Source organism: Lissotriton vulgaris, chromosome 9, assembly GCF_964263255.1.
Source record: "Lissotriton vulgaris chromosome 9, aLisVul1.2, whole genome shotgun sequence".
Lineage (NCBI taxonomy): Eukaryota > Metazoa > Chordata > Amphibia > Caudata > Salamandridae > Lissotriton > Lissotriton vulgaris.
Genome location: NC_141697.1, coordinates 29,635,051 through 29,651,759, shown reverse-complemented (window position 1 = coordinate 29,651,759; position 16,709 = coordinate 29,635,051). Strand labels below are relative to the sequence as shown.

Here is a 16,709-nt window from a genome sequence, read left to right as displayed (position 1 = left end):
GCAGGCCTTGACAATCCTGAAGGCAGAGTGCTTGGAATCGTGTGAGATGGTGCTCTGGCATGAGCTGGGCCTATCTGCAGCTTGCGGAACCAAGTCCTAATAGCTGTTCCATGATAACGCATACCATATACTCTTAAGTGCATTATAATCCTCGCGGTTAAATGCTATCTTTGGTATTGCTTTATCAAAACATGTCGAGTAAGGTGTCATACGAATTGGAATACTAACCCCTCGCCAATTCTGGCGACGGGGTTAGCATTCCACCCTTCTAGAGGGACACGACATGTTTGTAACTGTGAACCCCGGTTAAAGTTAAACGAAGCCTCAGCTCCACAAAATGGATGCTGCCACCACAGACACGAGTCTGACCTCCTGCTGCTGGGAGTCCTTCCAGCGAGGAGAGCTTGGACAAAGGGTTTCCTGTCCGGGGCGGTGCTAGCACCATCCCAGACAGGGTTTTGTGTATCCTGGGTAGGCAGGGCTTTACAGGAAGGTGACTGCTGAGTGGCACCCCGGTGCTCACTACGCATAGGCCGGTCAGAACCAGTTCCAGGGGCACACCAGCCCCTGGCCTGGGGAAAGTCCAGCATGGGAGAGGGGTGTAACCACCCCCCTCCTAGTCCCACCCATAGGCAGGACCTAGTCACCGGGTCAGCCCCTTTTCTTAGTATAAAGATAGGAGCGGGCCCCCTGTTCAAATTAGATCATCTTTGGAATCAAGACACGACTTTCTGCGAAAGGACATCAAGATTTCTTCTTCAAGATTCTCCCTTGTGACTAAGGAGTAGTCACCCTGCATCCGCAGGCACCATCAAAGAACACTGCGGTCTGCTGCAAGTCCTTCCTCAGGAATCCGACGACACAGCTCGACGAGACCCGGCTTCCCTGGCACCTCTGACCTCTACTCACCTCTACAGCCAAGCTGAGAACCGTGAGTGCGACGAGACCTCGAGGGACCGACTATCGCCAAGACTGCACGACTTCTTTACAGCAAGTCCGCCGAGTGACCCTCTGGTGAGTGCTTTGGGGTCCGAGAAGCCCCGACCCTGAGCAGCTCCAGCACCGAAGTACAGCCTCCCAGCATCTCCACGATCTGCGTGGGGCCCTTCTGCTTTTTGCTGCTCACCGCGTTGTTTGGCTTCTAGCCCGCTGGCTTGTGGCCTTCTTAACGACGCCCGACGACATCACTGCTGCTGGTCTGGTTGCTCCAGACTGGCCCTTGCTTCCTTCCAAGAGAGGAGCACCCCGGACCCTCCTGGTCCACTCCAGACGCCATTTTAGGTCCACCGCGTGGGCTTGAATTAGCCAAGGCTTTGTTGCCCAATCCTGGGTCCAGCGACGCCGACAGCTTCATCCATCGTGGGACAGCTCGCTCCTCCATCCTGGTCGCCGACAACGCCTCCTGGTCCGTGGGATCTGCAGAGCACAGCGTCACCCACTCACCTAGTCGAGGTGACTACCATCCGGTGCCCTCCTGGTGCCACCTGACTACTGGCTAGTAGTCACGAACTTGGTCCCCTCTGCTTTCAGGTGTCATCTCTCTTCAAGATCCAGGCTTGGATCACTTTGAACTTTCTTCACTGGTCGCCTGCCAGCAACTTCTTTCTTCCAGGCTCCTGGTCCGTCTACGAGGATTCCCGACGTCTTTTGAGACCTATGCAGCTGCAGCCCCTGGGCTAGGTAACTTCGGCATTTCGGTGCCCCAGCATAGCCTCACTATCCAAGGGTCAGAATCCACTTTCGTTTTCCTCCTACCAGGTCGGGTTCGCCCGAGAACACTAACTTTGTCTTTACTAGCTACCATAGACTTTGTCCCGCATCACGCGTGAGAGTGCACACTCTGCACCCGAGTCCCCTGGGTCTCCTAGAAGTAATCTAACGATTCTATAGTCAAGTCCTAGCGATTCCAAAGCCTATTAGTACTGTACTTACCTGCTAGTAATTTCGCAGTCCACTTTCAGAGTATATGGTTTTCCGTGCCCCTCGGGCATTTGTATATACTGTGCTAACTTAAGTATTTTCGTAAGAGTTTTGTTTTGTGCTTAGTACCCTGTCCTCATAAAGAGTACAGGGCTGTTGTGATTTTAATAAATACACTGTTTATTTTCATAACAACTTGTGTGGTGTCCTTTCACTTGGTGTTCAAGGGGTATATGTGTGGTATAACAGCTGGCTTAACACGCCCTCTCGAGTCTTTAGCCTTAGACTGCTCTTGTCCATGCTACTAGGATAGCTGGTCTATAAGGTTGACTTACAACCAATCATCAATAAGGGTTGTTGGACTGATACATAGTGTTCACTAATATAGTGAGCACTGCATATCAGGCCACCTTCTCACACCTTCTGCATACGCTTCTTCAAGCATTTCTGCAAAGTGGAGCACCAGTATTTCCTGATATTCCTTATAGAACTCACCCGGGAGTCCATCCAGACCAGGAGCCTTATTATTAGGCAGTAAGTGAAAAGCCTCTATTATTTCGTCTTTAGAAATTGGGAGACAGAAATATGTCCTATGAGTATCAGACAGCCATGCAATTCCTATGTCGTCTAGGTATTGCCATATGTCTAAAAAGGGGGTGTGTTGCTCGGGCCGTATACAATTGTGCATAATATTCAGTAAAGCCATTCAATATGGTCGGTGTATCATACACAGCAACATTCTGGGCAGTTTTTAATTCGGTAATATACGTCATGGTTTGTGTAGGCTTGATTTTGGAAGATAATGCCCTACCTGGCCTGCCTCCCTCGCCATAATTCCGCGCTACATAGCTAGGTGAGAGGTATTTGACTTCATCGGCAGCGAATTCGCCATACTTGTCAATGTGTTGCCTTATCTCAGCTAGGATAGAGTCAGAAGGGTTCTCTTCGAACCTACGTTCCAATGCCTTAATGTCACTTTCAATTTTCTCCAATTGACACTGGATGTCCCTTAATATCCCCGCGTGGGTGCTAATGCAGTAGCCGCGTATGGTCACCTTAAATGCCTCCCACAGGATTCTTGTGCTCTGGACAGAGCCTGTGTTATGCTAAAAAAAGCTCACTATGGCCTGTCTCAGTCCCTCTCTGAACACCTGATCCTGCAGTGCCGTGTGCCTCAATTTCCATGTAAACTGCAGTGGCGTGTGCATTGGTATTTCTAGTTTGAGTATGACCGGTGCATGGTCTGACAATGTCTTAGGCATGTGTGCCACCTCTGTAGTCCAAGTGCAAACGTTGTGTGCCACTAACCAGTAGTCAAGTCTGGACCATGTGAGGTGCGTGGACGAAAAGCATGTTTCCTCCAATTTATCTGGGTTTCTCTGTCTCCACACATCCAGCAAGTTCCATTCAGACGTTTTCCATACCTATCTAGTCCAGTTGACCAATCTAATGTGGGGTCTAGATAGGTGTTAAAGTCTCCTCCCTAAATTATGGTGCCTGGTTGCATCTCCCTCGGTGTCGACCAGAGTTTACCATAGAAAGAAGGGTGGTCCTTGTTCGGACCGTATACATTCACTATGGTCAATACAGAGCCTCCATAATTACCTTGTAATATTACAAAGCGCCCTTGGTCATCCCGTACTGATTTAAGGTGAGTGAAGGGGACAGTGCGCTTTACCCATATTATGACCCCTCTGGCATAGGACGAGTAGGAGGATGCCAGTCGGAATGAAGCCCACCATTTTCCGATATGTTGTTCCCGAGTGTCAGTGGGGTACGTCTCCTGCAGGCAAGCTACATCTATTTTGTGTCGGTCTAGATACGCCATCATCCGGCGTATTTTCTGTGGGTTGTGTAGTCCCCGTACATTCCATGTAAGGAGATTCAGAGGCCTACTATCCTTAAAGGGACCTCCCATCTTCTGTAACTAAGTCTAGTGTCGATCCCCCATGTGTTCTCTGTCCGAGAATGTCAGTCTCAGTGTGTCAGCCTTCGATTTGATTGTCAGAGTTTTCGGTTTTCTGGCTTTCCGTAGCGCCGCATCCCGATCCCTATAGTTTAGTATTTTAGCTATGATGGGCCTCGGTCTGGACCCAGTGGGTGGTTTCGGCGCCCATGTCCTATGCGCTCTTTCTACAATGAACACTTCTGAAAAGGTGTCCCGTCCTAGCATGGAGATGAGTAGTTTCTTAACATAGTGTTCCATTGGGCCCGTGTTGTAGTCTCGGAAACACCCATCAGGCGGATGTTACTCCTCCTGGATCTGGCCTCCAACTCCTCTGTCTTGAACGCCATTACCACCAATTGTTTCTCTATCCTCGTTTGTTTCGCTTCCATTTGTACCTGGGAGTCTTCGGCCTCGAAAATCCGTTATTCCACCATATCTAAGCGCTCAGTGTGTGTTTATCTAAGCGTTCTGACATTCTATCAACCCTGTATGTTAGAGAGTCAATTTTGCCATCTATGTTCATGAGTGAGGTCTGTATGGTGTGGAACATGGTTTGTATGCCATCATTTGTGATCGCTCCTGCCTCTGGTGGCGTGAGCGTGGGTGGGGCGTGCGCTTCCGTGCTGTTATCCTGTTGTTTTTTGGCATGGTCAAAGGTTATCTTCGGTTGGTTGTGGTCCGGTTTCCCCATGACTCTGCCGTTATATACTGTAATAGATCAGCTCAGGTGGTCTCAGTATGAGAGGATGCCGAGATAGCAGATGCGCCGTCCGGGCTATGTCTGGGTTCAGGTCAGGGCACTGGTGCTAGTATGCAGTTAAAGCAAGAGTGTCCAATGTCAGCAGCGCCTCGCTCGTTCTGTTTCGGCGCTAGTTCACATGTACCCACGCCGCTTCCTCCTATTGTAGGCCAGGACCTGATCACCGCCCGCTCCAGGTATGGGCCAAATACCTTGTAGTTGTGTATTGTTGCCGGCTCGGTTCCGCCATAGGCCCGGGGTCTCGTCGAGTGGTGGTCAGCGATTATGGTGACCTAGTAGCGTCGTCTGTGCACGGTAGTCTGTTGGCCTTACAGTGTGGTGCCGCCCCAGCTGTTGCAAACTGCCCCCCGCCACAGCAGGGCCCTCGGGAGCATCGATTCCAGTCTGTCCGTGTTCCAGTGTCTAGTGCCCCTCAGGGCCTCCCCGTCCCGTACCAGGCCATCCAGCACTCCGGGCGCCAATTCAGGCAGCAGCCCGCCAATCAGGTTCCGGGGGGCCGTGCGCAGCCCCGATTTAGCCCGTCCTGAGGTCCCCATGGCAGAGGTTTAGAACGGAAGTTGGGATGAGGGGGAGCGCCATGCCCGACGGTCTCGACCCCAGAGTCAGCCCCCGAATCAGCAGGCCCTACCTCTCGGGCGTCGATCCGGGTTTCCCCCAGCGTCCACGCGGCCTCACTCCACCGGGACCGCTCACAGGGCAGAGCGCCTCAGCTCCGGGGCTCCCGGTGCCCACCGCGGCCTGGGACAGTGCAGCACAGTTCGTCGAAGGTGGTGGGCGGTACGCACCATGCAGCGCGGCCACCGTGGTTGACCTGCGTCCCGGGTCGCTACTCACGTGAGTCCGAGGCTTCAGTCCCGCGCCGGCGTCAGCAGGCCCCCGGTCTCTCGACCAGCAGTCCGGGGTTCTGGGGCTTTAATTGTCATCTCTTGGCCAGTCTTCGATGTCCCGGAGATCCCAACAGCTCACAGCTTGTGGCAGTGCGGGTTCAGCTCGGAATAAAGGATGGGTTTTGCAGGATTGCTTGGGCTCAGGGGAGGAACTCGTTCAGGCAGCGGCCATCTCGCTTCGCGGCTAGCTCCGCCCCCACACACACAATAATATTACATCTTACAATGCACCGCTAAGCATTCAGAGGCCTCGCGGATTAGGCACAGTGTATACTATACAACAATGTTTGTTATATGCATCGTACTGGTCCGATGTCCCATCTGCAGTGGCTCTCATATTGGGGAGTGACCTGATGGATGGCTACTACCCAGGAGGTGCTACGTCCCTCCCACATCAGTATTGCTGTATAATGACGTGTAATGTAAGGTGCCTGTGTTTTCGTGTGTTGGTGTCGGTTCTTAAACTACTAGTGTACTTTTGGTGGTCCGAACATGTGGGGGTAAAACTGGGAAAGCGGATGGGGAGCAGCTACACTGGGCTCTGGCATGTCCCATAGCATAAATAAACAAAGAAAGGAGTACCATCATTGGAAGATCAAAAGAGTTTCCTAATGTGGTGGTAGACTGACAAAAGGAAAGAATGTATCCTTTTGTTAAAAACCTCTCACTCACCAGCCTAGTGGTGACATGCTTCATTCGGGGTCCACCCTGGCGGCCTAGCGTCACCAGGGTGTGCTACAACACCTGGAATACAGTGGAGCAGGTTGTGAGTGTAAGTGCAGAAAAAAAGAGTGTTAAAAATGGTCCTGGTTTAACTTAATAGGAAGATAGATTTTATTTATAAGTAACTGGACAATATTAAAAAAGGTGGGACGAGATACTGTGAGGGTAAATTAAGGCCAAAAGTATCTCTATGTGTGTACTGGTCTACATGTTTCAACCAAAGGTGGGATATACCAGGTTTTCATCAGGACCGTTAAGACAGGGAGCTGGACGGTATGTGCCCCCTAAAAGGCACACCCAATCCTAGTTCCTTGTGACCAAAGTTAGCAAAATACGCTAAATGGTAAAAAGACTCTAGCCTCAGTGGGTGAGTCAGGGAAAAGTCAAAAAGACCTGTGGGAAGAAAGAAGAAAAACAGACATCAATCAGACGTGAACTATGTTACATGCCTGTTACGTTGTGCAGTGTTGTGTCTTTTATATCTTCATCCTTCATGCCACTCTCATTAGGAAAATAATAAAGGTTTCATGGTGAAATTATCACGGTGTTATAAGGCCCGCTGTGGGCTGTGGGCTGGTTGTTGAGCCAAATCACGCATACTTATCAAAAGGTGCGTGCTCAGTGGCAGCGTGCTCAGTGGCATTCGCTACATTTATACAGTCTCGCGCACTTCTAGTACCGTTATGGTAACGTGATATCACATTCTCGCTTATCCGTTATTGTGGTAGCAGGAATTGTTTAGGAGTACGTAGATTACTTGTAAGAATACAGTGGACATACATGGACTTACTAACATGTAACGTAAAAAAGACAGAAACACAGATTGGTTGGAAATGCATGGCTTACTCCTATTCTAGTGTCTTTTTTCATCGGAGGGCGGGAGGAGGTATCCCCACTACTGAAACATATTCTGAAAAAACATGGAGTCAAATGTTACCCAGATGGATACCGTTAGGGAACCGCCGCGTTACGCGGTAGATTGATGATTCCGTAATGGCCTCTGCCCCTGCAAAGCAAAGTTGTTTTACTCACAGTTCTCTCGTGGTGGAATGGCCGATTACCTATATCAGTCCTCCGCTGCCCTGCTACAAAGCCGCCGTATCTCGTGTGAGTATAAGTAAAGAGCCGGCTTCCGGGAAGGGTGGGGTAGCGTGCTCGTCATGTGGTAGTTGCCTAGGCAACTCGTGTCTGCGGCTTGTTACGGGTGCCGAGTACCGCCATGGGGGAGGTTTGTCACGTGGGTGTTACCGAGGCAACTGTTGTTTACAGGGAACTCTGCTATTATTACAGTGCTACAGGCAATACGGTGGGAAACGGGCTATCGTGATGGATATGTAATTAACTTGTGGGCACAGGTGGTCATACGATCGCGTGCAGTGGCCCGTCTACTTGAAAGTGCACATCGATGTTGTGTTAAAGTAACACACATGGTGTTTAAGTCAAGCAGCTATTGAGAAGCATAAGCGTGGGCATAATCGGTCATTAGATAGCATGCATTAACATGTCTGCTTGGAAATGTGCCCCTATATTAAGTCAACACAGAAGGTATTGCAGTTAATCAGTAGTACATGATTATAAGCTGGGTTCATTAGATCTGGCCCTTGGCGCGCTGGTACTTGCACGTATGCACTGTGAATTGTATGCCAGTAATGTTGTATCTTGGGGCAATCCCAAAACATGTGCCTAAAATCTGCCTCTTGGGTTTGACAGTGGGGACATGCGAAGTGCGTGTCGGGATAAAAACGATGGAGACGTTGCGGTGTGAGGTATGCTCTATGGAGAATATTAAATTAAATGTTCTTGAACCGGGCGTTCCTGGACACCTTTTTCATGTATTCAAGCGCCCTCTCCCATTCCTTGTCGTGAAATACCCGTCCCACGTCCTCTTCCCATGTTTGACGTAATGTGTGCAGCGGTTGCAGAAGTAGTGTCCTGACAGCTTTGTAGAGCCAGGTGACTAAATGCCTACCTGCTCCCATGAGTAGAATTGCGTGCAGTGCTGGGTGTGTCGGGGGTTCTCCTTCGTCTAGGGTCCAGTATTGGCGGCCACTATCTAACAGTTGTCGGTGTAACAGGACCTGTCCTGGCGGGAGGTCATACTCGTCTGTTAATTGGTCATATGTTCTAAGTTGGCCATCTATGAATAGGGATTCCATCTCTACAATTGAGTGTTCCGTCCATGCCTGCAAGGTGCGGTGTGGTGTCAAAGATGTTTCCAGTGTTCCTTCTGACGCTCAGCGTCTCTCTCTGTCCTCTGGTTTCCAGTGTTCCTTCTCATACTCAGTGTATCTCTCTATCCTTTTGTGTCCAGTGTTCCTTCTCATGCTCAGCCTTTCTCTCTGTCCTTTGGTTTCCAGTGTTCCTTTACACGCTCACCGTCCCTCTCTGTCCTCTGGTTTCCACTGTTCCTTCTCATGCTCAGCGTCTCTCTCTATCCTTTGGTTTCCTGTGTTCCTTCTCATACTCGGCGTGTCTCTCTCTATCCTCTGCTCTCCAGTGTCCCTTCTCATACTCAGTGTCACTCTCTGTCCTCCAGTTTCCAGTGTTCCTTCTCATGCTCAGCTGTTCTCTCTATCCTCTGGTTTCCAGTGTTCCTTCTCATACTCAGCGACTCTCTCTATCCTTTTGCGTCCATTGTTCCTTCTCATACTCGGCGTCTCTCTCTATCCTCTGGTTTCCAGTGCTCCTTCTCATACTCTGCGACTCTCTCTATCCTTTTGCGTCCATTGTTCCTTCTCATGCTCAGCGTCTCTCTCTATCCTCTGGTTTCCAGTGTTCCTCCTCATACTCAGCGTTTCTCTCTCTCTATCATCTGGTTTCCATGTTCCTCATCATACTCGGCGTCTCGCTCTATTCTTGTGTTTCCAGTGTTCCTTCTCATACTCAGCGTCTTTCTCTGTCCTCTGGTTTTCAGTGTTCCTTCTCATACTCAGTGTCTCTCTCTATCCTCTGGTTTCCAGTGTTCCTTCTCATGCTCAGCGTCTCTCTCTCTATCCTTTGGTTTCCAATGTTCCTTCTCATACTCTGTGTCTCTCTTTCCTCTGGGTTCCAGTGTTTATTCTCATGCTCCGCGTCTCTCTCTATCCTCTAGTTTCCAGTGTTCCTTCTCACACTCAGTGTCTTTGTATCCTCTAGTTTCCAGTGTTCCTTCTCACACTGTGTCTCTCTACCTTCTGGTTTACAGTGTTCCTTCCTGGAATACAAGGACCTGCGTCTGGTTTATCGTCAGTATGCTGCTCTCTTCATAGTCGTTGCCATCGACGAGACGGAGGTGAGATGTCCCTTGTCATTTTGTCCCCTTTCTTTGTCATTTTTTTTCCATCTTCAACTCATTAACATCCTGATTTTTCTCCTTTTTTGTTATTATTTGCTTATGATATAATCCCAATGTACCATTCCTCCGTTAGCAATCCTTACTACCTCTTTAAGCTAGCAATCTAACAGCACAACATCAGCCACCACCGCATCCTCTCAACCCACCACCACACCCCCTCAACCCACCACTGCATCCCCTCAACCCACCACTGCATCCCCTCAACCCACCACTGCATCTCCTCAACCCACTACGGCATTCCCTCAACCCACCACTGCATCTCCTCAACCCACCACTGCATCTCCTCAACCCACTACGGCATTCCCTCAACCCACCACTGCATCCCCTCAACCCACCACTGCATCCCCTCAACCCACCACCGCATTCCCTCAACCCACCACTGCATCCCCTCAACCCACTACTGCATCTCCTCAACCCACCACTGCATCTCCTCAACCCACCATTGCATCTCCTCAACCCACTACGGCATTCCCTCAACCCACCACTGCATCCCCTCAACCCACCACTGCATCCCCTCAACCCACCACTGCATCCCCTCAACCCACCACTGCATCCCCTCAACCCACCACCACACCCCCTCAACCCACCACTGCATCCCCTCAACCCACCACTGCATCCCCTCAACCCACCACCGCACCCCCTCAACCCACCACTGCATCCCCTCAACCCACCACTGCATCCCCTCAACCCACCACCACACCCCCTCAACCCACCACTGCATCCCTTCAACCCACCACCGCATCCCCTCAACCCACCACCGCATCCCCTCAACCCACCACTGCATCCCCTCAACCCACCACCACACCCCCTCAACCCACCACTGCATCCCTTCAACCCACCACTGCATCCCCTCAACCCACCACTGCATCCCCTCAACCCACCACCACACCCCCTCAACCCACCACCGCATCCCCTCAACCCACCACTGCATCCCCTCAACCCACCACTGCATCCCCTCAACCCACCACTGCATCTCCTCAACCCACCATGCATCTCCTCAACCCACTACGGCATTCCCTCAACCCACCACTGCATCCTCTCAACCCACCACTGCATTCCCTCAACCCACCACCACATCCCCTCAACCCACCACCGCATCCCCTCAACCCACCACTGCATCCCCTCAACCCACCACCGCATCCACTCAACCCACCACTGCATCCCCTCAACCCACCACTGCATCTCCTCAACCCACCATGCATCTCCTCAACCCACCATGCATCTCCTCAACCCACTACGGCATTCCCTCAGCCCACCACCACATCCTCTCAATCCACCACTGCATCCCCTCAACCCACCACTGCATCCCCTCAACCCACCACTGCATCCCTTCAACCCACCACTGCATCCCTTGAACCCACTAAGGCATCCCCTCAACCCACCACTGCATCCCCTCAACCCACCACTGCATCCCTTCAACCCACTAAGGCATTCCCTCAACCCATAAGCACATTCCCTCAACCCGCCACCACATCCCCTCATCCCACCACTACATTCCCTCAACTCACACCCTGGACTTTCTTCATATGACTGGTCCATGAAGCCCCTTCAGTCCACTCACCGCTTCACTCACCACAACTCCCCATCTCTCCCTTTGTATTGCCTCAACCCTCCCCTTTTGTGGTCCATGGACAGTAAACCGCTCCACACCCTCGTCTAGTTGAGACTAGGGACAGTAGTTTGTTCGACAATACACCTTTGTTGTCGACCATGGACATAATCGGCTCCACACGCACCCAACTCTGTTGCAGAGAATGGCAGTAGCCGTCTCCCCAGTACACCTCTGTTGTGAACTATGGGCAGTGGTTGAGTCTTCACTCCCTCTCCTCTGTTGCTGAGCATGGACAGTAGCCAGCTCCTATTCACCATCCTCAATAGTGATCCATGGCTATTTCCTGGCTTCTCACTTGCCTTTTATCCTCCAATTTCAGAATGAAATGGCTGTGTACGAACTCATCCACAACTTTGTCGAGGTTCTGGACAAATACTTCAGCCGTGTGGTGAGTACCCGGAGGATCTTTACACCAGGTGGGAGTGAGTGCTAAAGAGATTACCTGGAGGAGGTGAGTGACAGGAGGATCTCTACACTAGGTGGGAGTGGGTGCTAAAAAGATTACTGATTACTGAAAGGAGGTGAGCGACAGGAGAATCTTTCCGGCACGAAAGATTCTCCTCAGGATTAGAGCATCTTTTTCATATGGATGGGAGCAAGTGGAGTGAGTGTCTGTGTAGTTGAAGAGAGTGAATGCTAGGAAGGTCTTTATACCTGGATGAGGGGAGTGCTACGAGGATGTGAGTGCCAAGAAGATGTTTACACTAGGAATGAGTGAGTATTATGCATGTATTACTTGCATATTACACACCTAGCAAAAGCCAGCAAAAGACCAAACTCCTCGCCGCAACTGACGACATCCGCTTCCTCCTCGACCGGGGTGAAACTACAGCCCCCAACCTACTAGACCTCTCGGCCACCTTCGACATGGTCTCCCACGCACTCTAATCATGAGACTCCACGACAAAGGAATCTGCGACAAGGTACTGTACTGGATCCACTCCTACCTGACCGGCCGAACACAGTGAGTCAGACTTCCTCTGTTCCTCTCTGAGCCCACAGAGATCAGGTGTGGGGTACCCCAGGGCTCCTCCCTTAGCCCCACCATCACCAATGTCTACATGGCCCTCTTTGAAGCCATTCTCAGAAACCACAGACTCAACATCGTCTGCTCGCTAGCTGGATGAAAGACAGCTGCCTCAAGCTCAACTCGGATAAGACCGAATTACTCATCCTGGGATCCACCCCCTCAGCCTGCGAGGCCGAGGGGGAGGGTCCTCATGGCCCACCGCACTAGGAATTCCTCCCACCCCGACAAACCACACTTGCAACATCTGCATCATACTAGACTCCTCACTCTCAATAATCCGCCAAATCAACGCAGTATCCTCATCCTGTTTCCACACGCTCTGTCTGCTTTAAAATACTTTCAGATGACTCCCCACAGAATCTAGAAAGACAGTTACCCACGCACTCATCGCCAGTAGACTTGAATACGGCATCACACTCTACACCGGTCCACCCACAAACAGCTCAGGAAACTACAAAATGTCCAAAACGCCGCATCCAAACTGGTCCCCGACATCCTCCGCCGCAGCCACATGACACAACACCTCTGACAACTCCACTGGCTCCCAGTCAACAAGAGAATCACCTTGAAGCTCCTCACACACGGATACACGGCTCTCCATAACATAAGACCAAAATATCTGAGCCACTGCCTCGTGAGCGGACTTGGACGCTTGTGAAAACAGAGATTGCAAAAACAGAGACCTCCAAAAAAAGGGATGGCTCTCTTTTCTGCTGTTAGCTGGGGCAGATTCTCTTTAGTAATTTCAACAGCAGTCGGACGAAGCAGTGATGGAACAGGCATGTTAGACCCAGTTCTAGCTGAGTCAAAACCTTAGAAACCTGTAAGGCAGGAAGACATAGCTATGGATTGAGGCAGGTGGCCTGGTGGGAGTGTTTGCAGCAGGAGACTCACTCTCACATTTTCTGTCACAGGATTCTTTATCCAGGGGGAGGGATGCATAGTTGTCTACCTGCATGTATGTTAATGTCTAACAATCGCTCAATGGCACTCTTGCTTCTGCAGTGTTTCATTGGGTTTGGGGCCTTCTAAGTTGGCAGTGAGGTGGCACTTCCCCCTTGCTAGGATAGCTGGCCTGGTAGCAGAGATGGGCACCTGTGCCAGTAGAGATCCTGATGAGAGAGAGAGAGAGAGATATATAGTAGAGGTAGCATGTGTACATTACTGCTTTACATGGGTGTCACTGCCATGGTCTGCCAGACAGGGTTGCATCCTCCTTCTAGAATGCCAATACATGGAGGTTGAAGATCAAAACTGCATTTTGGGAGGAACCCAGCTTGGCACATGTGGTCCTAAGGGCGGGGATAGTAAACTATGTGTTAGCGCTGGTCACCCAGAAGGCTGTTCTAATCTTCTCTTTCTCCTCTCTTCACAGAGCGAACTTGATGTATCCTTTTCAATAGCGCAGCAGCGTTACCTGCAATGGCGGTAAAGTTCCCATAAACCAGCAAAGCCGCAGGGTTAATGAATGCCTAATTTGAGCAGGTGGTGGCCAGGGTCTTCCCTCGAACTCAGAGATTTGTCTCATCCCATGGTAGTCAAATTAGACCCTCTAAAGTGGTCCTTGGGACATCAGATGGGCCCTGGAAGTCTGTGAAGTGTGTGTGTGAGTCTGGTGAGGGAGCTTTGGGGAGCATGGTTTGACTAGGCCATAGAGCTCTGTACTCGTATGTGTGAGTGTGACTGCTTTGGGATAATGCATGGTTTGGACAAGCTCAGCATGTCTGTGGGATGAGTTAGCACCGTAGGTGGGCTTTGGGATGATGCAAGGTCTGGGCAGGTCCTGAAGATCTGTCATATGGGAGCCGGGTGAAGAGACTGGTGGACTTGATATACATGGCCCTGGAGGTCTGTGAAGTGTAGGTGCCTAGTGAGGGAGCTTTGTCGATACTCCATGGTCTTGACCAGCCCTGGAGGTCTCTGGTGTGTGGGAGTCTCGTGAGGGAGCTTTGCAAAGAGTGCGTGGTCTAGACGGGTCTTTGAGGTCTGTAATGTGTAGGAGCCTTGTGAGGGAGCTTTACCAAGAGTCTATGGTCTAGACCGACCCTGGAGGTCTCTGATGTGTGGGAGCCTCGTGAGATCTTTGGTGACACTGGACATCCCCATGAGGCGTGCGACGTGTAGGAGGCCACGAGCAAGCCTTGAGACTGCACGCTCTGGACAGACCTTAGAGGTCTGTAACATATCAGAGTGTGGTCTGTGGTGGGTCTGGGCATCAGATGTGTGAGAAGGGCGTTGGGAAGCTGATGGATCCTTGGCATGGTGCATGATCTGAGAAAAGACCCTGGTCGTTGCTGCCATGATGGGGTTGAGCAAGAGAAGGGAATCCAACAGGAGTCTTTGGATGATGTACGGTCTGGGCGAACCTTGGCACTAGATGATAGATTCGAGAGAATCATGGCGCTTGAGCCTAGGACAGAGTGTGAGAGTTGGAAGCCTGGTGCACACAGCCTTCAGCCCAGTGCATGGTCTGCCCAGGACCTAGAGGTGTGAGGTGTGTGGGAGTTTGGGAAGAGAGATTTTTGAGATTGGACCTGTCACTCCTGTATCTCGGTGACATGGAGACGGGTGAAGGTGCCATGGGTAGATGCAGGGTCTGATATGTGCCCTGTAGCTCGGTGACATGAAGAATGGTGAAGGTGTCTTGGTGAAGCACAGGGTCTGGGATGTTGCAGTAAATCCATCAATGGTGAACACAAGTCCTTAACGCTCATTCCTGCAGATCATGTTTAACTTGGATAAGGTGCACATCATTTTGGATGAGATGGTTTTAAATGGCTGCACGGTGGAAACCAACAAGAGCCGCATCCTTGCACCTTTACTGGTACTTGACAAAGTGTCTGAATCCTGAGACCTCATCCTGCTTGACTACGAAGGACAGCGAAGACCTGGGCCGACTTCTGTTAGATCGAGCAGGTTTAGCATAGACCCGGCCTCCTACCACCTGGCATTGTGTTTGGTGACAACCCAACCTACTGCCATGTGGCAGATCCAGCCTGCTGACTCCTGGCATTGAGTTCATGGATGACCAGATCTACTGCCAAGTGGCATCCAGTTGGGTGAGACCAGTCCTGCTGCGAAGCGGCATATTTTCCGTTAGGACCTGGCCTATTGCCACGGCACCTGGTTTGGTGTTGATTCAAGCTACTGCCAAGGTGTGTCTCGTTCGGTGAAGACCCAGCCCTGCTTCTCCAGTCCCTGCACATCACCAAGAAGCCTCCTGCAGCATCTAAACTTCTAAGTTGCTGTTTGCTTCCTGGTCAACAGAGGATGTTTCATATCAAATAAAGGTATAACGTTACAAGTGTCCGGTCCAGCGACTGTCCTCAATAGCACCTGGAGGTGGATATGCAAAAGAAAGACCGCAACTTTTAAAATCACCTAGGCATTAGTCCTAACTTGCACCATTAATAATAGCACTTATACACAACATGGGCACCTGTCCCTCAACGTGCACTGACCTGAAGATTGACCAGAAGTTGACATCAACCTGAGAATGAAATGGGCTGAAACCGACCTTTGACCTGCCATTCGCTGTGACGCCCTGGGCTGCAACCATCGCCACAATCTTAAGGGGTGGTTCGGTTGTGCAGACACGCAGGTGTGTCAGTACTCTCGTAAATGTATATTGTATTAAAACAAAAAGTAATGCTATGGGTTGTTTGATTTGTACTGTTTTTAGTCTTCATGCTACACTTTCCTCCATGTCCTTCAAACCTTGGTGTTTTTAATCAAGGCGCACAATGTGGACCCACCTCCTGCCTTTTAACAGTGAAACTAACTATACCAGTCAATGTTGTGCAGTCCAGTGGGGTTGCGACACGGGGGCAGGGCTGGGGGGAGGGGGGGGGAGGGGGGTAATGAGTGACTAAAGTCTGTCACTGCCAAGTTTTGTGACTTTCGAGGCTTTGTCAGCTACTCGTAAAGTCTTCTAGCGTACGGCTATTCCGTGACGTATGTACCACTGTGTGTGCATGTTTTCTGTTATTAAGTATTGATGCCATCTTGTAGATCAAATTATTGCTTCTGGAAGCTAATCACCGATTGACCTGTACGGTAAGGGCGACATTTACATTGAATAATGTCTCATATTTGGACAAGCCCTAGCCAGAACTGGACCATTGATGCAAAAGACACCTAAAGAAGCTGCACCTGATCGGTCTTGTGTGGTAAGTGACTGTTCATCTGTTTTTGCTCTAGCCAGTGGTTGTTGAAAGTACCTAAGTCTCCTTTAACAACCACCTCATGTCCCAACCCCTACTCTGCACATTCACCCAGCTTTATGAAATTTGGCAAAAAATCAGAGTGAGCAAAACAAATCATATAAAACATCTGGTGAAGGTTGGGCTGCATATCTCTCTCTTCCTCTCTCTCTCTCTCTCCCTTTCCCTCCCACCCTCCATCACTCTTTCTCTCTTCTAGCTCTCTCTTCACTCTCTCTCTCTCTCCCTCCCTCCCTCTCGTCTCTCCTCTCCTCTTTCTTCTCTTCACTCTC

At 50.6% G+C, this 16,709-nt stretch overlaps 1 protein-coding gene across 2 annotated transcripts in view; it reads left to right on the top strand.

The window, feature by feature from the left end:
* AP4S1 (adaptor related protein complex 4 subunit sigma 1) overlaps positions 1 to 15,868 on the top strand; it is a 154,731-nt gene extending 138,863 nt beyond the window's left edge. For both annotated transcript variants that reach the window (XM_086936982.1, XM_086936981.1), the window contains exons 3-6: positions 9,423 to 9,509; positions 11,504 to 11,572; positions 13,590 to 13,601; positions 14,937 to 15,868. In XM_086936982.1, coding sequence (XP_086793108.1) covers positions 9,423 to 9,509; positions 11,504 to 11,572; positions 13,590 to 13,601; positions 14,937 to 15,065 — 297 coding nt within the window. In that variant the 3' untranslated portion in view covers positions 15,066 to 15,868. The remainder of the gene's footprint in view (positions 1 to 9,422; positions 9,510 to 11,503; positions 11,573 to 13,589; positions 13,602 to 14,936) is intronic.
* The last annotated feature ends 841 nt before the right edge of the window (positions 15,869 to 16,709 follow it).